Here is a 25,179-nt window from a genome sequence, read left to right on the forward strand (position 1 = left end):
ATTTACTAGGATGCTACCGGGACTTGACGGTTTGACTTACAGGGAGAGGTTAGACAGACTGGGACTTTTTTCCCTGGAGAGTAGGAGTTTAAGGGGTGATCTTATAGAAGTCTGTAAAATAATGAGGGGCATAGATAAGGTCGATAGTCAAAATCTTTTCCCAAAGGTAGGGGAGTCTATAACGAGGGGGCATAGATTTAAGGTGAGAGGGGAGAGATACAAAAGGGTCCAGAGGGGCAATTTTTTTACTCAAAGGGTGTTGAGTGTCTGGAACGAGCTGCCAGAGGCAGTAGTAGAGGCGGGTACAATTTTGTCTTTTAAAAAGCATTTGGACAGTTACATGGGTAAGATGGGTATAGAGGGATATGGGCCAAGTGCAGGCAATTGGGACTAGCTTAGTGGTATAAACTGGGCGACATGGACATGTTGGGCCGAAGGGCCTGTTTCCATGTTGTAACTTCTATGATTCTATGATTCTATGATTCCCTGCTCCAAGGCGAACAACCCCAGCACGAGGCAAATGCGGTCAATTAGCTTCAATTAATTTAATTTATTTCATCATTAAACGGACCTTTAAAGACAGGCCTTGTTTTGTGGAAGTGTGAGCTGGTGGTTTAAATCGCTGGTTTCAATGTTTGGGGCGTTTCTCGATTCGAATTTTCCACTGACAGAATTTCTGCAAATATCCATTTTGACTTGTTCAAAGAAAACCCGATTGTCGTGCGATGGAGCAAAGGATGTGAAAGAAACTGAAAGTGAAAGTGCAGATATTCGTTTCATCACGGGGACAGGACACGTTTCCACAGGTAAGGAAATCTCACCTTCAGATTCTTTCCAGCAGAGTGTGACAGGTGATCAGAGTGACCGGGCTCCAGCGGCGCAATCAGTCCTTATTTGAGTTACAGGCTCAGGAAATACCGGGGTTTTTAATTCGAATCTCAGCAAGATCAAACAATCCTTTTCCTTGTGAACATTTCGACCGGCGTTGAAGGTACAACTGATGTGTTCCAAAATTCATTTAATTATCTGAATTGCCATGTGGTTCCTCCGGACGACGCGGTTATAAGCGCAGATGAGATGTTTCGTATTACTTGTTTACAGGAGGGAGGCTGCGGTTTTAGAGACACAAACTATGACTTTGACACATCAACAAATCGTGGGATTTAACTGGAGCTTTTAACCAGAGCCAGAGGCCGCTCAGCCAGGATACTTTCCATCCTACACTTCAGGAGCTCGTTTTACAGGAACAGAATTACTGCAAGCAAGAATTCTACCCCTGAAGCACCAATGCTGCCACGGCAGCAGGATGCATGTGTCCAGTTGGAAACCTGTCTGAAGGAACATGCAGTCTGACAGAGCCGGAAGTCGAGCAGATTGACTTTCGGTCTGAGCAGATGTTGAGTCTCCTTCTTGAGAGAGTTTCACCAATCCAGCTCAGAGTGGTTGAACAATCATGAATTCGGCTGGGACTGGAGCCACTTGTGTAAGATGAAGTGTCGGGGACAGTTTCACATCCTTGACGGACATTAATGATCCTGTTGCGCTTTTGCTGCAAAATTTCACTTCCCAGCTCCCGAACTAAAATCCAACGCCGTTGCAACTCGAATCCACAACCTTTGAATGGCTTATCAAACAAAACAAGTAGAAGTCCAACACACTCGCCATTGCGTCACAGGGTCAATTGCCAAAAAATCCCGAATAAAAAGAAAGACGTGTTTCTCCGGTCCAGGGGCAAAGTGACAATGGATGTTATTCAAAAAACTGTCCCCTCGAATCTGTCTTGATATATTTTTTTGTAAAGCTTCGATTTCAAAAGTTATAAAAAGCCGAAATAAATAATGTAAATTATAAGAATCGAATCCGTGATGAAGGCTTTACAACATACTCTAAGCAACTGAGTTAACCGGCCACACTGACGGTCCATTAGAAATTTTAATTAATTTCTGTACCTGTACGCTAGTTGGTAGCGCTTTCTGTACTTGGACCCCGAAATTTCTCTGCTCCTCCACAAATCCTAGTTTCTCACCATATAGAAAACATTCTGATTTATCGTTCTTAGATTTAAAGTGGATGACCTCGCTCTCCCCCACATTGAACTATATTTGCCGCAGTTTTGTCCACTCACTGAATCTATCAATTCCCACTTTTCAACTTCCTGCTTCGATCTTCATGACATTTTGCGTCACCAGAAGGCTGCGTGTTCAAATCACGGGGTAATCGTTACTTTTCGAGCTGATCGGATTCTGGATCGTTCCGGAATGAATATTTTATCTGCTTTTTCTCAATAAACAGAACCTTGCTCTAAAGTCTGCTTCCCTGGTTCTCAAATTTCAGGAAGGCGTCTCATTCTGCCCTCGACTTTTGATTTTGACCTGCGGTTGAAACTTTTGCAAAGAGGGAAAAGAAGTCCCCAAATCGCTCCACCTGAATCTCAAACGCTTCGGGAAGAAGTTCAGTGCAAACAATCTGGAATTTAAAGGCACCTCAATGACCCGCATTTTCTTGGAATGAGTTTTGTTCACCGTGAAATCGCTCCCGGCTTTCATCTCACTGAAGTGAAGAGTGTGACCGCGTTACATCTGTCAGAGTGGAAGTGACGAGTTTGGGGTCGGTATGGGTCTTTTACAACTTTTAAAATCACACCAAGCAGCAGAAAAAAAGAAACTTGGAATCAAATTGTCCCTGTCAGTGATGAATTGAATTGAACATCGCTCCAAGCAGATCTGGACAGGAGTGCAGCCGCACAGGAGTTCCAAATCCACCTTCTCGCCGCTCGGCAATCGCATGAACTGAACTTGACTCTGACCCAGTGTCACCGCGCTGAAATCGAGTATGTCTCGGCCACACTTTTTCTTAACATCATAGTTACTGGTTTAAGAGTGAAAACTGCCGCCCGCTTCACTGTAAGTGCTAGAGACAACTTTGTTGACACCGAGTCGTGCGACAGACCTGCTCGTCGGACCTGCTCATTTCATCTCATCTCATTTTCAGTAAACCTGAATATTCCTAGAATAGAGAATGGCGAATCACAGCTCGATAAATCAATCCTCTCGACCACGAGGGGACTGAGTCTTCCAACACACAGGTGTTTAACGGCAAACTGAAAGCAGAGAGAGGTTATATTAATCGCTGCAACCTGAATTTTTAACTCGTTCAATCAGTGGTTCAGTAACAACCGTGTGCTGTCTCTGTGGCGCAATCGGTTAGCGCGTTCGGCTATTAACCGAAAAGGTTGGTGGTTCGAGCCCACCCAGGGACGGTGTGGTAATTTTTATCTTCGTGGTCTCGCATTTCCTGGTTTCTGATGTTTGTTTTGACTGCAAAACAAATGCCCGGTTTCGATGGCCAGCTGAGCACGGCCGATCTTCCACCATTTAACCTGTGATTGGCTTCGCGGAAATCTGAATTCTTCTTGACAGACAAGGTCCGAAGGTTGCAGGAGAGCCGCTTCACTCTGACATGGATATTTCTGCAGTGAGCGACACCAGACTGTTTCCACAATGAATGTCACTCCCTTTAATTTTGGAAACGCAAAATTGTATTCACATTCCGATCGGTTTCAGTTGATTTGTGAGAGATCATGAAAGGATCCTGCAGCGCTGCCTTGGATAATAACAACAGTTCTAAGCCGCATTTCAGTCGCGGCAACAAATCCTCACATCCGAGTATCTGCACCCTTTAATCCGAGTATTTGCAACCTTACACCGGAATATCTGCACCTTTAAATCCGAGCATCTGCACCTTCACAGCAGAGAACCTGCACCCTCACACCGGAGAATCTGCATCCTCACACTAGAGTATCTGCACCCTTACACCGGAGTATCTGCACCCTTACAACCATTAACTCATCAACTGTCCCCAATCATCTTTATCAGCGTCAGGAGCCCTAAAAAAAACCCAACAGAGAAGAAATTGGATTTATGATTCTTCACTAATGTACGGACACAATTGTATTTACGGTACTTTAAGGAAGATTTGGGGAAAGTTGCCGCTGATACTCAGGAACGACTTCTTGTTGCTTTTTTTTCCAGCGGGCTCGTTGGTCTAGGGGTATGATTATCGGTTCGGGTTTGTTGCTTGAAATATGTGACAAATCCCGGACGAACCCTCATTTTTTCCCCCAGACTTTTGATCTTGAGCTGCTGTTCAAACTGACAGGGTGTTTGGAGGTATCTCAATGATCTCACGTTCTCTGAATGCATTCTACTTGCAATTGCAATTGACCTTGAAACCGCTCTCGGATTTCATCTCACTGAAGCAGAATGTGGCCGCTTTTTATCTGTCAACGTGGAGGTGACGAGGTTGTGTTTGATAACCGCGGGCACACCTGTCCGGACATTGGTATTCAGAATGTAAAAAATGCTGTCTCAAATATTCTGTTGTCATCCAGGGAGCTCTAGTTTTGCATGCCCAACCTTTCCCCGAGTAAGAATGTGTCCAGTCTGTACCCGAACGAACTCCTCACTCAAAGACTCCCATTGCTCATTTACAGTTTTACCTGCCAATTTTTGATTCCAATCCACCTGGACCCGATCCCTTTTCAACTTGCTGAAATTCGCTCTTCCCAGTTGAGTATTTTCATACTTGATTTTTCCTTGCATTGTCCATAACTACACTAAACCTGCTTTAAGTGCTCCCCCACTGAATCATGCTCCACTTGCCCCACTTCTTTCCCCTCAATAAATCCAACACTGCTTCCTTCCTCGTTGGGCTGAAAACATACGGATTAAGAAAGTTCTCTTGGACACATTTCAGGAATTGCTCGCCCTCTTTGTCTTTTACACTGCTATTTCCCAGTCTATATTCGGATAAATGAAGTTCCCTTTTATCACGACTCTAAAATTATTGCATCTTTCTGCAATTTACCTGCCAATTTGCTCCTCCAACTCCTTCCCACTATTTGGTCGCCAATAGAATGCACCCAGCAGCTTAATAGCTCCTCAATTGTTTCTTAATTCTAACCAAATAGATTCTGCCTTTGGACCCTTTCTACCGCTGTAACAGTATTTTTGATCAATAGTGCCTGTTCCCCTCTAACCCCTCCCCCCACTTTTTTTCCCTGCCTTTCCTGAATACGTTGCAGCCAGTAATGATATCGTGTATCATTAAATAAAGTGGCCGCTCCTCCGCTTGTTTGAGCCAGCTCTCCATTATTTTCACGATATCATCATCCCATGTTGCCACTTGTGTCTGCAGTTCACTAACTTTATTTACCAAGTGTGTTGAACACAACATCCGGGCATAAGGGCAGGACAAGTTCTATTGCCCAATTAAATGTTCTATGCACTAATGCACGTAGCATAAGACATAAAACAAGTGAATTAGAAGCGTAAATTCAGCTTATAATGCATGACGTAGTGCTCATCACTGAGACCTGGCTGCAAACTGGGCATGACTGGGAGATAATTATTTCAAATTATAAGCCGTTTCGAAAGGAGAGGGACATTGGAAAAGGCGATAGAGTAGCGATATTGAGGAGGGATATTATTACAGCATTAGAAAGAAGAGATATCAGTAAAGGTGAGCACGCAGTAGAAACGCGTTGCGTAGAAATGAGTAACAGAATCGAATACAATACTTTGGTGGGAGTTGTTTATGGACTTCCGGATAGCAGTGATAAAGTAACAGGATACACAGAAGCGGACAGGGTGTTAGGGGTCTGGAACTCACTGTCTGAAAGGGTGGTCGAGGCAGAAAACCTCAACTCATTTAAAATTACTTGGATGTGCATTTGATGTGCCGTAACCTACAGGGCTATGGACCAAGTGTTGGAAAGTGGGATTAAGTTGAATAGCTCTTTTTCGGCCGGCACAGACACGATGGGCTGAATGGCTTCCTTCTGTTCTGTAACTTTCTATGATTCCGTGTGTGTGTGAAGGGATTCGTTCAGTCATCACACATGCTGAGACACCAGCGAGTTCACAAGTGACTGCAAGGGTAGGATTCTGCTGTTAATCACATCCAGGACTGAACCATGTTCATTCTGACATTTGGGGTTTGTTTCTGCTGATGTTAATAACCCCTATAACTGGGCTGGAGTTTAATATTCTGGATATCTGTTAAATGAATCGGCTTTGTTTTAAACACCTTGTTGTAGATTTTGGTTTTTCCCACGTGAGTGTTTAGCATCACCTGACTGGAGCTCAGAAAGGACAATCTGGGGGGAGGATCGTCCGATGGGAACAGAACTTCAGCCTGGACACAGTCCTTCACGGCAACAGTGAGAGGGGCAAACGGCACTTTGGTCTTTCCCGTCTCTCTTCACTGACAGCAAAGTCGCCGTGCGGCGTCCAGTCTAAAAATGACTGTGGTAATTATTCTATGAAGATTTAACCTGTTTGTGAGACAGTCCTGAGTCTACTATTTAAGGCAGGCGTTAACTGATTTAAAATAAACCCGCTTAAAAGAAATGGGTTCTGAATTGTGATTTCCGTGAAGCCAATGTTCCATTCCTTTATATGTTTCATGTGCCTGATTTCCGATCGCAGGGTAAGTGGTGGAATATCAGCCCTGCTCAGCCGGCAATGATCACGTTACATTTTCTTGCAGACCAAACACACATTGAGACCCTGGAACTTTGAGGCGATGAATCCTTCGGGAAAATGAAATAAGGGTTCGAACCATCAAACTTTCTCGCTAAGTGATAGCACCACCGAAACAGACGAAGAGGTCACCTGCTAAACCAATAATTCACTGAGCGAAACTTTAAGATTGCAGCCACCAATAAAACAGCTGTCTACTGTCAGTTTACTTCACTAAATGATTGGATTTTCACTCCTGCAAGCTTCAACCGACGAGCTGGTCGTCACTCTTAAATCAGCAACTGTAAAGTTAAGAGAAACTTGCCGGAGAAATACTCGATTTCAGCGCGGTGACACTGAGCCAGTGTAAAGGTCAGTTAATATGATCGCTGAGTGGCGAGAGGGTGGATTTGAAATTCCTGAGCGACCGCACTGTGCATTTTCCAGATCTGCTTGTTGCACCAATCCCTTCAATTCTTCACTTGCAGGGACAATTCGATTCTTGGTTTCTTTTCCCTGAGGCTTGGTGAAATTTTTAAAATTGAAAGAGACCAATATCAAAGCAAACCTCGTCAATGACATGCTCACAGATACAAAGCGGCCAGACTCTGCTTCAATGAGATGAAAGGCCAGACCGGTTTCAAGGTCGAATGCAATTGAAAGCAAAGCTCGTTCAATGAAAGTGTAGGTTATTGACGTGCCTTGAAAAGGTAGTGATTGTTTGAACTGAACTTCTTCCGAAAGCGTTTGAGATTGAGGTGGAGTGATTTGGGGACTTCTTTTCCTTTTTGCAAAAGTCTGAACCGCAACTAAAGATAAAAATTCTCAGGCTAAATTGGGGATTCTCCGGAATATGAACCTCGAATCGAGAATTATACCCCGACCTCAACGAGCCCAGAAACAAGAACGTGTCCTGACATTAAGATGGTACGCTCACATTCTATGAGAGGTCAGTCTGTAAAATAAAAGGGCATTTTGAAGAGATATTCTGAGAAGTGACATATTGGACCCTGCACAAAGTACAAACACCGAACTGTACATCATAAATTCCACAAAAGCACCACGGGGAGTTGAATCTGGGACCGGAGTTCTTTAACCAACTAAGCCACGCAGCCAATTCACGGGAATGCTTCTCACTTCCTCTCATTAATATCTATGCTGCACGTCATATTCTGTTGGGGGTTCAGACTGTTTTATCTTTATCAATTTCATAGAAAGATAGAAAATAAGAGCAAAAGTAGATCATTCGGCCCTTCGGGCCTGCTCCGCCATTAAAAATGATCATGGCTGATGTCTAACTCGGTACCCTGTTCCCGCTTTTTCCCCAGACACCTTGAGCATTAAGAAATATATCTATCTCCTTCTTGAATACATCTAATGACTTGGCCTCCACTGCCTGCTGTGGTCGAGAATTCCACAGGTTCACCAACCTCAGTGAAGAAATTTCTCATCATCTTGGTTCAAAATGACATACCCCCTATCCTGAGACTGTGACCCCTGGTTCTGGACTCCCCAACCAACGGGAACATCCTCCCTGCATCGAGTCTGTCTAGTCCTGTTGGAATTTTATATGTTTCGATGAGATCACCCCTCATTCTTCAAAACGCTAGTGAATACAGGCCGAGTCATACATCATCCTGCCATCCCAGGAATCAGTCTGGGAAACCTTCATTGCACTCCCTCCATGGCAAGGACATCCTTCCTCAGATATGGAGACCAAAACTGCACACAATACTCCAGATGGGGTCTCACCAAAGTCCTGTACAACTGCAGTAAGACATTCCTGTTCCTGTACTCAAATCCTCTTGCAATGAACGCCAACATACCATTCGCCATCATAACTGCTTGCTGCATCTGAATGCTCGCTTTCAGCGACTGGTGTATAAGGACACCCAGGTCTCGTTGCACCTCCCCATTTTCCCAATCTTTTACCATTCAGATAATAATCTGCATTTCTGTGTTTACAACCAAAGTGGATAACCTCATTTATCCACGTTATACTGCATCTGCCATGTTCTTGCCCACTCGCCCAACTTGTCGAAATCACATTGGACCGCCTCTGCGTCCTCCTCACAGCTCACATTCCACCCCAGCTTTGTGTCATCTGCAAACTTGGAAATGTTACATTACGTTCCCTCATCCAAATCATTGATATATATTGTGAATAGCTGGGGCCCAAGCACTGATCCCTGCGGTACCCCACTGGTCACTGCCTGCCACCCGGGAAAAGACCCATTTATTCCTACTCTTTCCTGTCTGTCAACCAATTCTCAATCCATGCCAGTATATTCCCCCTATCCCATGTGCATTAATTTTGCACACTAACCTCTTGTGTGGGACCTTATCAGAAGCCTTCTGAAAATCCAAGTACACCACATCCACTGGTTCACCCCTGTCTATTCTACAAGTTACCTCCTCAAAAAAGTCCAGTGGATTTGTTAAGCATAATTTCCCTTTCATAAACCTATGCTGACTTTGTCCAATCCCGTTAATGCCTTCCAAGCGTTCTGTTATCGCATCTTTTAAAATAGACTCGAGCATTTTCCCCACGACTGATGTTAAGCTAACTGATCAGTAATTCCCTGTTTTTTCTTCCTCGTTTTTTCAATAGTGGGGTAACATTTGCCACCCTCCAATCTGTAGGAACTGTTCGAGTCTGTAGAATTTTGGAAGATGATCACCAATGCATGCACTATTTCCAGGGCCATTTCGTTTAGTACTCTGGGATGTCGATTATCAGGCCCGGGGGATTTGTCAGCCTTTAGCCCCATTAATTTCCCGAGCACTTTTTCTTTAAAACTAATCCTGGTTTCCTTCGGTTTCTCCCTCAGTAGACCCTTACTTCCCTATCATTTCTGGAAGGTTGTTTGTGTCCTCCTTTGAAGACAGAACCAAAGTATGTGTTTAGTTGTTCTCCCATTTCTTTGTTCCGCATTTGACTGTAAGGGACCTACATTTGTCTTCACTAATCTTTTTCTCTTGACATTTATAGAAACTTTTACAGTCAGTTTGTGTGTTGCCGGCTAGATTACTCATACTCTACTTTTCCCCCTCTTAGTCCACCTTTGCTGAATTCTAAACTGCTCCCAATCCTCAGGCCTGCAGCTTTTTCTGGCAATTTTACATGTCTCCTCTTTGGAACTAATGGCTAATTTCTTTTATAAGCCACGGTTGAGCCACCTTTCCTGTTTTATTTTTGTGCCAGACAGGAATTAATAATTGTTATAATTTCTCCACATGTTCTTTATATATTAGCTATTTCCTATCCACCGTCATCCCTTTTGGTCAAGTTCTCCAATCGATCCCAGCCAACTCACTTTCGTAATTTCCTTCATTTAGATTCAGCACCCTAGTTTCGGATTTAACTACTTCACTCTCCATCTTAATGATGAATTCTATCATGTAACGGACGCTCTTCCCTCAGGGAGCCCGCACAAGATTGTGAATCAATCCTTTCTCATCGCACAATACCCAATCTCAGATCGCCTGTTCGCTAGTTGGTTCCTCAATGTATGAGTGTACATAATTTATTTCTAGACTCCAGGAATTCCTCCCCCACTGTATTATTGCTAATTTGGTTTGACCAAGCTGTATGTAAATTTAAGTCTGATTATGGTTTACCTTTCTTGCCTGTTTCTCTAATTTCCTGTTTAATGCCCTCTCCGACATCTCCACTACTGTGTGGGGCCAATAGACAACTCCTAACAACGTTTTCTGCCCCTTGGTGTTAACTCCATCCATAGATTCCAAATCGTGATTTTCCGAGCCAATATCCTTACTCACTATTGCATTGATTTCCTCCTTTACTAACAACGCTACCCCACCTCCTTTCCATTTTTGCCTGTCCTTCCTAAATATTGAATACACCTGGATGTTCAGTTCACATACTTAGTCACCATGCAGCAATGTCTCCATAATCGCAACTATATCATACCCGTTAATACCTATCTGCGCTGTAAATTCATCAACCTTATTGCAAATGATCCGCACATTAACACCTTTAGACTGTTCAAGATTGCTAGTCATCTTATTATTTTGCACTATGGATCCATTTGTTTATCAGTATGTTTTCTCTGCCTGCCACTGTTGCTTCTTCCCGTTCTGTTTCGTTTCTATCATTGTTTCCCTCTCCTCCGTCTTCCTGCTCTGGTTCCCATCCCCCTGCCATTCTAGTTTGAACCTGCCCCAAAAGCACCAGCAAACAGCCCCCATGAGGACATCGGTCCGGTCCGGTGTTACCCGTCCCATCTTCCGCAGAACCGGTCCCAAAGTCTCACGAATTTAAATCCCTCCCTCCTACACCATCCCTGTAGCCACGCAATCATCTCGTCTATTCTCCTGCTCCTGTAGCCGGAGAGAGACCAGCAGCCAGTGGTCGTGCAAGGAGAGAGCCGAACATTCTCCCGGCTTGGCAAACTGGTCAATCGATGCCCTCAGGGAAGTGGCAATTCCAGAGATATGGGCCCAGAACCAACCCACAGGAGCAGAGTTAGAGACAAGGGAACGAGTAATTCCTTCCCGGCACCATTTTACGACAAACCCACCATAGCTTTGACCCGGATCTCATTCCGAATTGGGGAAGGTTGCAATTGTTGGCTGCAGCAAAAACAATTCTCAAACCAGACACCAAGTTAACTCACTGCAAAGAGTACAACCCAGCGAGCATTTGGAAGATAACACGAGACCAGAATCATCAATAACAGGATTTTATTATCCAACAGACACATCTACAGTTCCATGGAGCTGCACTCGGAGCCCACCCTGCGGCCCTGCTCCATTTTCCATATAGCAACAGTCCCGACCAACAGGGCCACGGAGAGCAGCGCTACCCCAACCGCGAATCCAGGAACACGGAAGGGGGAATCAACAGCAGTATCTGTGAGGAGAAGCCAGGGTTAGATGGGCACCAGTTACTCCATCACGAGACACATGTGGAGCTCCCTGCTTTACCTTTCTCGTCCTGGTAGATCAGAGCAGCCAATCTCGCCTCACCTTCCAGGAAAAGGATGGGTCCATCAGCGGTCACCAATACCCCAGACTGGTCATCGGCGCTTCTTCGCCTCTCTGGGGCGAAGGACAGAAAGAGACAAGAGTTCATGGTGAATGATTAAATCTTCAGCTGTCTGGAAATCCTGAATCAGATGGCCTCATGCAAAACACGTCAGGGCCCTGGGTACCGGAAAGAGTTTGGAGATTACAGTTCCGGCTATAATTCCATCCGGTTCTCACCAAACGGATTCTCAGAAGGACGTGCAAACTGAGCAGAGTTCGCAATTGCTGCTGCCACAATGGCCAGTCTGGTCTCCTGGTGAAGGAGGCACTGTTCGATGCACTTTGACCCGCAGTTTTATGAGACACTCACGATTGGCCAGGTGTCCGGCCCCGGGACAACGGTTCGGTTCCACCCTGAATTCCCAGTGTCAGAATGATGATAGTTAGATGCTGGTTTAATGTTCTCCAAGGCCAAGGGTGGACTACTCCGAACCGGATGTGGAACACACCCATGCCAAAAATGGGAGGATTCTGCTCCTCAGGGGTCGGCAAGGAGGGCAGCTCAGCATCCGGGCAAGTAGCAAGGAACCAAAAATACCTCATTCATCCCAGCTCAAGGATCAGAGCATCCTTCACAATTACTGACCCGCTGCCCTAGATTGCTATTCGAATGGAAACCTGCACCGAATGGAACTGGACAAGTTCCCAGAACCGCCAGGTTCGGGACATTCACCCTGTGCCCAGTGTTCGGCCCCTTGCTGTGGGAGCCCCATGTCCAGATGTCCCACACCCACCCCTCCCCATCAGGGTGGAGTCTCTAGTCAGATCACAGGTACTTACTGGGGCTGCAGGGAGCCGTGCAGTTCTCTCCGGTGGAAGGGTAGCAAACCTCAGCACTGCAGTGGAAATAAACCTGCAAAGGGACAGTGCGGTATGGTCAGTCCCACAGGTTACAGTCAGCAGATTAATGCTTCTAGTCAACCGACTCACTTAAGAGCCAGGGAACAAGTGATACCAAGTGACCGGGAAAGAAGCACTGAAGGAAACTCACCTCCCCGGTCAGAGCCCGGCCCGAAACTCGGTCCCAGAAAGCGAACGTGCGGACGACAAAACGATTATGGTGAGTTGGGAACAGCAAATGGGAAGCAGCGTTTACCGGGAGGAGGCGGGTTTTGTAGTTATCACCAGCAAAGGGGCACCTGGAACAGAGACAGAGAGGGAGTCACACGGTTACATCAAACCTATTCCACCAGCGTCTGGAACAAAATATCAACTTCGAAGGACTATCTCTCCGCCCCACCCCCCCGCCATCATGAACTCGGACTCCAGTGACGATCTGTATTAACATCCGCCCATGTCGCACCCTCCCCAATCCCCACACTCCCTCACCTGTCCACCAGGAGGTCCCATCGGAGCCCCGAATACGGCTCGGGGGTGGGGGTCGCCCAGCAGTCATTGAGCACCAGCACAAGGAACGGATCGTTCCGGTTCAGAACACGAACCTCCACAAACACGGGGTCCCGGAGCACACTCAGGATCGGGTAGTCACTGGCCACATACCAGCTCCGGTAGCCACCATCTGGAAAGAGAAAAATGAAGGGTGGGCACTATTTGGAGAGAGCCTGAAGTTGGACACTACTATCAGCGAGCACTCGTTACCTCTCGCTATTCTCAGCTCCAGAAGCAGGATCCCGGCCTCAGTGGCAGGCAGTGGTGGAGAAAGGGTGTAAACTCTGGGCTTCACCTGCAGATCAGACTCCTGGCTTCCCTTGTAATTGCACTGGACATGGAGCCTGCAAGAGAACGGACACGGCTGAAGAATTCAGCTCCTCACTGTCTCTACCCGCTGAATGTGCTCCTATTCTCACCTGAAAGGGCTGTCCCTGGTCACCGATCCCAAAGCGCCATCCAAGATCTCAAACTCACCCAACACATCCGTTTCATACAGGATGTTCACCCCGTCCAGCTACAAGAGACAGAAGACCATCAGTCCCGAACTGAGCCATCGATGGGGCTCCCAGCCCGCAATACCTACCCGCTGAGTAGCGCCACATTCAGTGACTGCGAACTGAAAGAGCACAGTGTCTGCAGAGGCCACGGTTGGACCTCACTCAGCTCCGTCTCCATCCTTCAGATGGAGGGTTGTTAGGTTTACAGGAGGCAGCGTCAAATCCTTGGAGATCGCGATCAGGACCCGCCCATCCTTGGTGCAGACTGCAAGAGAGTCAATGAAAGGCGGTTAGTTGCCCCACGGGGAGGGTCAAGGGGACCGTTACCGGGAGGGGGGACAAACCCCATCCATGTTTCAGTTTCTATCCCGTCCCGTCCCATTATCTGTCTAATGGAAACCAGTGGACCAACTGCAGCTCATCACCGCGCTGCTTGGATTTAAATTGCCCGCATCTCCGATAGAAATCAAATATCAAATCCAAATGGTCAGTGACAGCAGGTGCCGGAGCTCGTTCACTCTGCCCTTCCTCAGTGTGACTCCCAAGTCACGGAGCAACAGTAGAATGATTCGAACTGCAGATACTGGGTCAAAGAGCGATTAACTATTGCCCTTTCTGTATCTGATTAACAGCCACCCCCAATCCCACCATCAAATCTACTCTGCGGGATTGGAAGCTCCCAATCCCACCACCAGTTCCACTCTCCGGACTGGAAACGTTTGAATTTCCAACTGGCGTTGTCGGACAAGGAGAGAGATGAAACTGTCCAGGGAAGCAGAGCAGCTGGATTGCGGGTGACCCTGGACAGTCCTGGCCCAGAATATAGACGGACCAAGAATACACCCACCTGGCAGATTGTCCAGTGAATAGAAACACGGCGGCGCATCCCGATTCCCCGCATCGAAGCAGCAGCCTCTCTGCACACACTCACTAGCTTCAATTCCCGGAAATCCGCAGTCTTTGCGGTTTTCAGGAGATAACCAACATTTATCGGCGGGGAAAAGAAGAGAGGGCGGCTGAGCTGAACAGATTACAACAAATAACAAACCGAGCATCCCCAACCCCTCCATTATAACAAGCGAACTCTCCTAAGTAAATGATAATGGAAAGCCGACTCCCCCTTTTTATAGCAGCGCTGTTTAACCCGCAGTAACGGAATGTCCCAATCAGCCTGAGGCAGAGTCCGTGGCCCACGGGCTCCCGAACATCAACCCGCATTCGCACGGCTCACACGGATGGGCCTGTTTTTAATGGCAGAATAAAGGTGAGACTGGGTCCAACGACAACTTTATTTCTTCATCACAACCAAACTGGAACCAAATCGCATTATTTGTTTTTTTTTTTGCTTTTTTAGTCACCTTTATTTTTTAGAACCAACGTCACCTATAATAGTTTATTAAAAATAGGCCCCATCTCCGTGTGACCGGTGGGAATGCGGGTCTTTTAATACTAATTAATAAACAGAGTGAAATCAATATGTTATTGTCCAGATACGGTACGGTAGCAGAGTGGTAATGTTACTGAAATAGTAATCCAGCAGGCCTGGATGAATAATTCTCCAAGTCATAAGTTCAAATCCCGCCACGGCAGCTGAGGAATTTAATTTCAATTAATTAAATAAAATCTGGAATTAAAATACTGGTATCAGTAATGGGTTACTATGAAACTCCCGTATTGTCGTGAAAACACATCTGCTTCACGAATATCCTACAAAGAAAGAAACATGCCGACCTGACCCGGTCTGGCCGATATGTGACTCCAAACCCACAGCAATGTGGTTGATTCTTAATTGCCCTCTGAAATGGCCCAGCAAGCAACTCAGCTGTATAAATCCCGCTGAAAAAAAAGTCATAATAAGAATTAAACCGGACGGACCACTCGGCACGGGACACGACAAAGGTCAAAACAAGCCCAGCAACCCCGCAAAGCCCTCCTCACTGACATATGGAGACTTGTGCCAGAATTGGGGGAGCTGTCCCACAGACGAATCAAGCAAGAGCCTGACACATCCATGCTCACAGAATCATGCTTTTCAGCCAACGTCCCAGACTCTTCCATCACCATCCCTGGGGATGTCCTGTCCCACCGGCAGGACAGATCCGACCAGAGGTGGCGGTGCAGTGATATACAGTCAGGAGGGAGTGGCCCTGGGTAGTCCTCAACATTGACTCTGGACCCCATGAAAACTCATGGCATCAGGTCAAACATGGGCAAGGAAACCTCCTGCTGATTACCAGCTACCGTCCTCCCTCAGCTGATGATATCAGTTATCCTCCATGTTGAGCACCACTTGGAAGAAGCAATGAGGGGAGCAGGGGCACAGATTGTACTTTGGGTGGGAGAATTCAATGTCCACTACTGACCGAGCTGGTCGAGTCCTGAAGGATATAGCTGCGAGAGTGGGCCTGCGTTGGGTGTTGAGCGAACCAACACGAGGGAAAAACTGACTTGACCTCGTCCTCACCAATCTACCTGTCGCAAATGCATCTGTTCCATGACACCACTGCACAGTCCTCATGGTGAGGAAGTCCCGTCTTCGCACTGAGGATACCATCCAACGTGTTGTGTGACACTACCATTGTGCTAAATGGGATAGATGCAGAACAGATCCAGCAGCTCAAAACTGGGCATCCATGAGTTGCTGTGGGCCATCAGCTGCAGCACAATCTGTAATCTCATGGATCGGCATATCCCTCACTCTACCATTACCAACAAGCCAGTGGATCAACCCTGGTTCAATGAGAAGTGTAGAAGAGCATGCCAGGAGCAACACCAGGCGTCCAAATAATGAGGTTTCAACCTGGTGAAGCTACAACTCAGGACTACATGCAAGCTAAACAGCGGAAGCAACATGCTATGGACAGAGCGAAGCGATTCCCAACCAACGGATCAGATCAAAGCTCTGCAGTCCTGCCACATCCAGTCGTGAATGGTGGTGGATAATTAAACAAGTCATGGGAGGAGTAGGCCCTGTAAACCTCCCCATCCTCAATGATGGCAGAGCCCAGCACGTGAGTGCAAAAGACAAGGCTGAAGCGTTTGCAACAATCTTCGGCCAGAAGTGCCGTGTGGATGATCCATCTGGGCCTCCTTCCGATATCCCCAAAATCACAGAAGCCAATCTTCAGCCAACTCGATTCACTCCACGTGATATCAAGGAACGGCTGGAGTGCACTGGATACAGCAAAGGCGATGGGCCCGGACAACATCCCGGCTGTCGTGCTGAAGTCTTGTGCTCCAGAACTAGCCGCCCCTCTCGCCAAGCTGTTCCAGTACAGCTACAACACTGGCATCTACCCGACAATGTGGAAAATTGCCCAGGTATGTCCTGTCCAAAAAAGCAGGACAAATCCAATCCGGCCAATTACCGCCCCATTAGTCTACTCTCGATCATCAGCAAAGTGATGGAAGGTGTCGTCGACAATGCTATTAAGGGGCACTTACTCACCAATAAACTGCTCACCGATGCTCGTTTGGGTTCCGCCAGGACCACTGAGCTCCAGACCTCATTACAGCCTTGGTCCAAACATGGACAAAAGAGCTGAATTCCAGAGGTGAGGTGAGAGGTACAGACCCTTGATATCAAGGAAGCATTTGACCGAGTGTGGCACCAAGGAACCCGAGTAAAATTGAAGTCAATGGGAATCAGGGGAAAACTCTCGAGTGGCTGGATTTATAACTAGCACAAAGGAAGATGGGAGTGGTTGTTGGAGGCCAATCATCTCACCCCCAAGACATTGTTGCAGGAGTTCTTCAGGGCAGTGCATTAGGCCCAACCATCTTCAGCTGCTTCATCAATGACCTTCCTTCCATCATAAGGTCAGAAATGGTGACGTTCGCTGATGATTGCACAGTGTTCAGTTCCATTCGCAATCCCTCAAATAATGAAGCAGTCCGAGCCCGCATGCAGCAAGACCTCGACAACATCCAGGCTTGGGCTGATAAGTGCCAAGTAACATTGGCGCCAGACAAGTGCCAGGCAATGACCATCTCCAACAAGCGAGAATCGAACCACCTCCCCTTGACATTAAACGGCATTACCATCGCCGAATCCCCCATCATCAACATCCTGGGTTCACCATTGATCAGAAACTTAACTGGACCATCCATATAAATAGTGCGGCTACAAGAGCAGGTCAGAGGCTGAGTATTCTGCGGCGAGCGACTCACCTCCTGACTCCCAAAGCCTTTCCCCATATACAAGGCACAAGTCAGGAGTGTGATGGAATACTGTCCACTGGCCTGCATGAGTGGAGCTCCAACAACACTCAAGAAGCTCGACACGATCCAGGACAAAGCCGCCCGCTTGATTGGCACCCATCCACCACCCTAAACATTCACTCCCTTCACCACCTGCGCACAGTGGCTGCAGTGTGTACCATCCACGGGATACACTTCAGCAACTCGCCAAGGCTTCTTCGACAGCACCTCCCAAACCCACGAACTCTACCAGCTCGCAGGACAATGGCAGCAGGCACATGGGAACAATACCACCTGCACGTTCCTCTCCAAGTCACACACCATCCCGACCTCGAAATATATCGCCGTTCCTTCATCACTGCTGGGTGAAAATACTGGAACTCCCTACCTAACAGCACTGTGGGAGAACCTTCACCACACGGACTGCAGCGGTTCAAGAAAGCGGCTCACCACCACCACTCAAGGGTGATTAGGGATGGGCAACAAATGCTGGCCTCGCCAGCGACGCCCACATCCCATGAACGAATATATATTAAAATACTTAAATACTGTGGCTACAATAGCAGGTCAGAGGCTGGGCATTCTACGGCGAGTGACTCAGCTCATGACTCTCCAAAATCTTTCTACCATCGACAAGGCACAAGTCAGGAGTGTGATGGAATACCCTCCACATGCCTGGACGAATGCATCTTCAACAACAATCAAGAAGCTAGGCACCATCCAGGACAAAGCAGCCCGATTAATTGGCACCCCATCCACCATCTTTACCATTCACTCCCTCCAGCGCACCGTGGCTGCAGTGTGTACCATCTACAAGATGCACTGTAGCAATGCAATTCGCCAATGCTTCTTCGACAGCACCACCCAAACCCGCCACCTCTACCAGCTAGAAGGACAAGAGCAGCAGGCGCATGGGAACAACACCACCTGCACGTTCCCCTCCAAGTCACACACCATGCTCACGTGATGCTGGGTCAAAATCCTAGAACTCCCTGCCGAACAGCACTGTGAGAGAACCTTCAGCACACGGACTTCAGCGGTTCATGAAGGCGGCTCACCGCCACCTTCTCAAGGCCAATTAGGGATACACAATAAATGCTGGCATTGCCAGCGACGGTCACATCCCATGAAATCATAGATTTCGGAGAAAGGTTGCAGCACGGAAGGAGGCCATTCGGCTCTAATATAACAGCAATCCAGCTCGTCCCACTCCCCCACCGTTTCCCCGTAGCCATGCAATTCTTTTCCTTTCAAGTTATTATCCAGTTCCCTTTTGAAGGCCATTATTGAATCTGCCTCCACCACCCCCTCGGGCAGTGCATTCCAGGTCCTAACCATTCGCTGTGTAAAGAAGTTTTTCGTCATGTCACCTTTGGTTCTTTTGCCAGTCACCTGAAATCTATGTCCTCTGGTTCTCGACCCTTCTGCCAATGAGAACAGTTTCTCTCCATCTACTCTGTCTAGACCCATCATCATTTTGAATAACTTGATTAATTCTCCTCGCAACCGTCTCTGTTCCAAGGAGAACAACGCAACTTCTCCAGTCTATCCAAGTAACTAAAGTCCCTCATCCCTGGAATCATTCCAGTAAATCTCTTCTGCACCCTCTCGAAGGCCTTCACATTTTTCCTAAAGTGCGGTGCACAGAACTGGACACAACACTCCAGTTGTGGCCGAATCAGTGTTTGATAAAGGTTGATCATAACGTCCATGCTTTTTTACTCTATGCCTCTATTTATAAAGCCCAGGATCCCGTATGATTTTTAACGGCTTTCTCAACCTGCTCTGCCACCTTCAAAGATTTGTGCACATAAACCCACAGAACTCTCTGAACCTGTGCCCCTTTTAGATTTGTGCCCTCTAGTTTATATTGCCTCTCCTCGTTCTCCCTACCGAAATGTATCACTATTTATGTTTCTGCGCTAAATTTCATCTGCCATGTGTCCGCCATGCAGCCAGTCTGTCTATCACCTCTTGAGGTGTATCACTATCCTTCACAGTGTTTACCGCCATTCCAAATTTTGTTTCATCTGCAAATTTTGAAGTTGTGCCCAGTACACCCAAGTCCAAGGCATTAATATGTATCAACAAAAGCAGTGGTCCCATCACTAACCCCTGGGGAACACCACTGTACACCTCCCTCCAGTCCACAAAACAACCGCTCACCAATACTTTCTGTTTCCTGTCCCTCAGCCAAATCTGTATCCATGTTTCTATTGCCCCCTTTATCCATGGGCCGCAATCTTACTGATAAGCCTACAGTGGGGCACTTTATTAAATGCCTTTTTAAAGTCCACATACACCGTATCAACTGCATTGCCTTCATCTACCCTCTCTGTTATCTCATCAAAATATTCCATCAGGTTAGTTAAACTCGTTTTGCCTTTAACTAATCCGTGCCGGCTTTCCCTAATCAATCCACACTCGTCCAAGTGATTGTGAATTCTGTCCCGGATTATCGTTTCTAAAAGTTTCCCCAACACTGAGGTTACCTGACTGGCCTCTTGTTGCTGGGTTCACCCTTGCACTCTTTCTTGAACAAGGGTGTAACATTTGCAATTCTCCGCTCCTCTGCACCACCGCCGTATCTTTGGATATTTGGATGATTATGGCCAGTACCTTTGCAATTTCCCCTCTTACTTATATCAGCAACCTAAGATGCATCCCATCCGGATCGGGTGACTTATCTACTTTAAGTGCAGATAGCCTTTCAAGTACCTCTTTTTTATCAATGTTTCGCCCATCTGGTATCTCAACTATATCTTCCTATACTGTAACTCTGGCAGCATCTTCATCTTTGGTAAAGACAAATGCAAAGTATTCATTTAGTCCCTGAGCCACCCACTCTGCCTCCATGAGTAGATCTCCTTTATGGTCACTAATCAGAGTAGGGCTCTTACTACCCGTTTAATGTTTACATGCCTGTGGAAGACTTTTGGATTCCCTTTTATGTTGGCCTCCAGTCTATTCTTATACTCTCTCTTTGACCCTCTTATTTCCTCTTTCACATCCCCTCTGAACTTTCGAGATTCTGCCTGGTGAATGAATACATTAAAAAAAAAGTTAGGATTTCCGTCAGCCTGAAACAAAAAGTTATTAGTTGATTAATGGCGATTTGAACAACTATTCGTCTTTTTTCAGAGTTTAATGAGTATTGCGAAATTAATACAGTAAACTATATTGTCGAAGTTAATCCCCTGAACGGGAAAGGGACCCGTCTCCCACACTGAGAGCATTTGCAGACGGCAGCTATCATCTGAGGGTTTCCTATACGATTGTGTGTAACAGCGTTTCTGTAGTGTAGTGGTTATCACGTTCGCCTAACACGCGAAAAGTCCCCGGTTCAAAACCGGGCAGAAACATTTTGAAAACGTTACCCACTAAAATTCAATAAGTGTGAAAAAAGCAAGAATTCAATCTGTGGTTAAATGTGAATAAAATACCACACCTCACAGAACAGGTATATTTTCCATTCTCTGTATAGTTCAATACAAACTCAAACACTACACATGTACAGACAGTGTTTAACACTCACTCACGTTTCCTGCACTGACGGTGCAGAAAGCCCCTCTCAAAGCTGCACATTGCGAATAATTTCAGCTGATTTGTGAGAGATCATTGAAGGCTCCTGAAGTGCAGCTTCGGTTCATAAACACAGTTCTTGACAGCATTGCGACCGCGGCAACAAACATCAGTTTTTCGATGTTTGATGTTCCCCAGCTCCCGGATTGATTGAGGCCACGAAAGAAACAACATTAAGCCCCTCTTTCGGCCCCGCTCTCTCCAATCACACATTGCTGGCGGGAAGCTGCAAATCCCGCTGCAGACAACGCATTAGTGCCCATCCCTGGAAAACAAGACACCACCGAAGCTTTGACAACACATCACAGGCATCGTCTGTCCCGGAGCTGTTGCTCCGCAACAAAGGCAGAACTTACCAGCTGTTTCAAAATTTTTACCTTGAACACTGGACCCTGATATCACTACCCGCTTTAAATGTTTGATGCTTTAACGAACGAGCTACCCAGGCTCGCTAATCGTTTAGTTCCCATCTTAAATATTCATAAGAGGACTCTGAATTATCCCTCGAAGACGTCGAACAGGGGTGATGGTCACTGTTCTAAAATTCTCAGTCACGTGCTGAGCGGTATCCTTGATTTTATTGAACATGATCTAAGAAACATGGACAGCGAACTCGTGAGCTAAAATTCTTCTTGTTTGTGCCAAATGTCTTGTCATTCGTTAGCTCCAATTAAAATAACACTTTACCCATTGGCCCAAAAGCTGAACTTGTCCCACACGGGAGTTGGAAAAGGCCTCTCGACCTTTCAGCGTATTAACATCTGTAAGCTGAATAATTTCACCCGTTACACAGTGAGACCAGGCAGCATATTTCCCTTCCAAATTTTCCCCACACGGAACTTCCAACCGATGAATATCCGCTTAACGAAAAGAATAATCGTATGTTTGGTTCCTTCGATTTAAATATCTTATCCCGGCCCCTTTGCCATGACAGCTGACGCTGAGATCCCCCTCTCCCTCGAAAACAACGAAACTCGCATCTGCTCAAGCAAGACGGAAGGCCAGAGGAACCCAAGTGCCCACATGGGAAACCTAAGAAGTAGATGCATCATGGAACATACCAGTTGTACTTTGAACTCCGGTCAAAATGCCCGGATTGAAATGTTTGATTGTTGAAGGTGAGACTTGAACTCACAACCTGAGCACTTCCAGAACCCATACTGCTTACATAAATACCGAAGTATCAGTGCTTTTATCAAACAGCTTGATTTTCAGCCTCTCAATGATCGCTTCGGGATCTTTGTCAAAGAGAAGCCGCCAATCAAGAGGCGGTTCGTCAAATATCCGCAATGACCTTTAAAAGCCGTGGAATCGAAACAAAACCCCAAAAGATAAGAACTTTTATTTGTATTATTATTAACTGAAGGACATTTTTTCATGGTACCTCAAGGAGGATTGAGGCAAAGTGGGACCTGAAACTCAGAAAGTCTCTCTGGGCTGTCCGTGACTGAAGCGATGGACGTTATTTCATCTGAAAACTGAGGCACGGAAATTTCTCGTGGAGAAGTGTGACAGAAGATTGCGGTTGGTTAGTGGCAGTTGCGGGGGAGATCTAGAGGAGAGGGAGAAAAGTCAAAGTCACAGCTGTGACTGCTCAAGTGCTCTGCTTATCTGTAACATTTTAAAAAGTAGTGTACAGTACAGGGCAGTGTCCTAGGCCCAATGGTCTTCAGCTGCTTCATCAATGACCTTCCCTCCATCCTAAGGCCATAAATGGGGATGTTCGCTGATGATTACACAGTGTTCAGTTCCATTCACAACCCCTCAGATAAAGAAGCAGTCCGTGCCCGCATGCAGCAAGACCTGGACAACATCCAGGCTTGGGCTGATAAGTGGCAAGTAACATTCGCGCCAGACAAATGGCAGGCAATGGCTGTCTCCAACAAGAGAGAATCTAACCGTGTCCCCTTGACATTCAACGGCATTACCATCGCCGAATCCCCAACCATCAACATCCTTGGGGTCACATTGACCAGAAACTTAACTGGACCAGCCACATAAATACTGTGGCTACAAAAGCAGGTCAGACGCTGGATATTCTGCAGCGAGTGACTCACCTCCTGACTCCCCTAAGCCTTTCCACCATCGTAAAGGCGCTAGTGAGAAGTGTGATGGAATACTCTCCACTTGCCTGGATGAGTGCTCGACACCATCCAGAACAAAGCAGCCCGCTTGATTGGCACCCCATCCACCACCCTAAACATTCACTCCCTTCACCACCGGCGCACAGTGGCTGCAGTGTGTACCATCCACAGGATGCACTGCAGCAACTTGCAAAGGCTTCTTCGACAGCACCTCCCAAACCCACGAACTCGACCAGCTCGCAGGACAAGGGCAGCAGGCACATGGGAACAATACCACCGGCACATTCCCCTCCAAGTCACACACCATCCCGACTTGGAAATATAGGAACATAGGACAAAGGAACAGGAGTAGGCCATTCAGCCCCTCGTGTCTGCTCCGCCATTTGATAAGATCATGGCTGATCTGTGATCTCGCTCCATATACCTGCCTTTGGCCCATATCCCTTAATACCTTTGGTTGCTAAAAAGCTATCGATCGCTCATTTAAATTTAGCAATTGAGCTCGTATCAATTGCCGTTTGCGGAAGAGAGTTCCAAACTTCTACCGCCCTTTGTGTGTCGAAATGTTTTCTAATCTCGCTCATGAAAGGTCTGGCTCTAATTTTTAGACTGCGCCCCCTACTGCTAGAATCCCCAACCAGCGGAAATAATTTCTCTCTCTCCACCCGATCCGTTCCCCTCAATATCTTATAAACTTCGATCAGATCACCCCTTAACATTCGAAACTCAAGAGAATGCAACCCCAATTTGTGTAATCTCTCCTCGTAACTTAACCCTTGAAGTCCGGGTATCATTCTAGTAAACCTACGCTGCACTCCCTCCAAAGCCAATATGTCCTTCCGAAGGTGCGGTGCCCAGAACTGCTCACTGTACTCCAGGTGCGGTCTAACCAGGGTTTTGTATAGCTGCAGCATAGCTTCTGCCCCCTTGTACTCTAGTCCTCTCGATATAAAGGCGAGCATTCCATTAGCCTTATTGACTATTTTCTGCACCTGTTCATGACACTTCAATGAACTATGTAACTGAACCCCTAAGTCCCTTTGGACATCCACTGTTTTTAACATTTTCCCATTTTGAAAGTACCCTGTTCTATCCTTATTTGATCCAAAGTGGATGACCTCACATTTGTCTGCATTGAATTCCATTTGCCACAATTTTGCTCATTCACCTAATCTATCAATCTCCCTTTGTAATTTATGTTTTCATCGACATTATATCGCCGTTCCTTCATCGTCACTGGGTCAAAATCCTGGAACTCACTGCCGAACAGCACTGTGGGAGAACCTTCACCACACGGACTGCAGCGGTTCAACAAGACGGCTCACCACCACCTTCTCAAGGGCAATTTGCGATAGGCAATAAATGCCGGCCTCGCCAGCGACGGTCACATCCCATGAACGAATAAGAAAAAACCTCAACCAAACAAACAGATCTTTTGGATGGGTTCACTCATTGTGAATCGGATTTAACTGCTGTGTTTGGGCACACGGCCCCACACTGCTGAACTCACAGCCCCTTCCATCAGCACTCGCTTTCTTTCACACACCGACTGGATTTCAACATGTTGCTGTTCCATCTGAAATTCATCAACGGCCTCTCTGACAAAATATCGAGTGAATCCTAATGCTTGGCATCCTGGCAATTCCCCACGCTGCATGCAGTGACAAAATCTGTTCTTCCACCGAAGTTTTCTGCTGACTGGGTATTTTCAACATTCTCGATTTGGGTGCATGGGCAGGTCACATTGTATGGTCCGACTTTCTTGTCCTCAGAGTCCAGGGCTTTGCATTCAAAAAAAGAAAATGAAAGCGCTTTTATTCTGACTCAGCTCAGACGAAAGATCATCGAACT

General features: G+C 46.7%; 1 protein-coding gene and 2 non-coding genes across 3 annotated transcripts; 2 read left to right on the forward strand and 1 right to left on the reverse strand.

The window, feature by feature from the left end:
* The first annotated feature begins 3,184 nt into the window (after positions 1-3,184).
* On the forward strand, positions 3,185-3,259 carry trnan-auu (transfer RNA asparagine (anticodon AUU)). The gene has a single exon. It is a non-coding gene; the product is annotated as a tRNA-Asn (tRNA).
* Positions 3,260-11,238: 7,979 nt separating this feature from the next.
* Positions 11,239-13,567, reverse strand: LOC137335561 (zona pellucida sperm-binding protein 4-like). The gene is made up of 8 exons (XM_068000877.1): positions 13,553-13,567; positions 13,382-13,479; positions 13,173-13,306; positions 12,903-13,092; positions 12,565-12,712; positions 12,354-12,426; positions 11,472-11,585; positions 11,239-11,397 (listed from the first exon to the last, which is right to left on the reverse strand). The coding sequence occupies exons 1-8, from the start codon at positions 13,565-13,567 to the stop codon at positions 11,249-11,251; spliced, it is 921 nt and encodes a 306-aa protein (XP_067856978.1). The 3' UTR covers positions 11,239-11,248.
* Positions 13,568-20,951: 7,384 nt separating this feature from the next.
* On the forward strand, positions 20,952-21,024 carry trnav-aac (transfer RNA valine (anticodon AAC)). The gene has a single exon. It is a non-coding gene; the product is annotated as a tRNA-Val (tRNA).
* Positions 21,025-25,179: the final 4,155 nt, after the last annotated feature.

Source organism: Heptranchias perlo, chromosome 20 (assembly GCF_035084215.1).
Source record: "Heptranchias perlo isolate sHepPer1 chromosome 20, sHepPer1.hap1, whole genome shotgun sequence".
In the NCBI taxonomy this organism is placed as follows: Eukaryota; Metazoa; Chordata; class Chondrichthyes; order Hexanchiformes; family Hexanchidae; genus Heptranchias; species Heptranchias perlo.

What these genes read in the sequence shown, in the direction of transcription:
- LOC137335561 (XM_068000877.1), bottom strand. An exon ending in TGGGACCTCCTGGTGGACAG is followed by an intron (nt 12,713 to 12,902) that starts GTGAGGGAGTGT and finishes TCTCTGTTCCAG; the next exon opens with GTGCCCCTTTGCTGGTGATA. An exon ending in CACGGCTCCCTGCAGCCCCA is followed by an intron (nt 11,586 to 12,353) that starts GTAAGTACCTGT and finishes CCTTCGCCCCAG; the next exon opens with AGAGGCGAAGAAGCGCCGAT.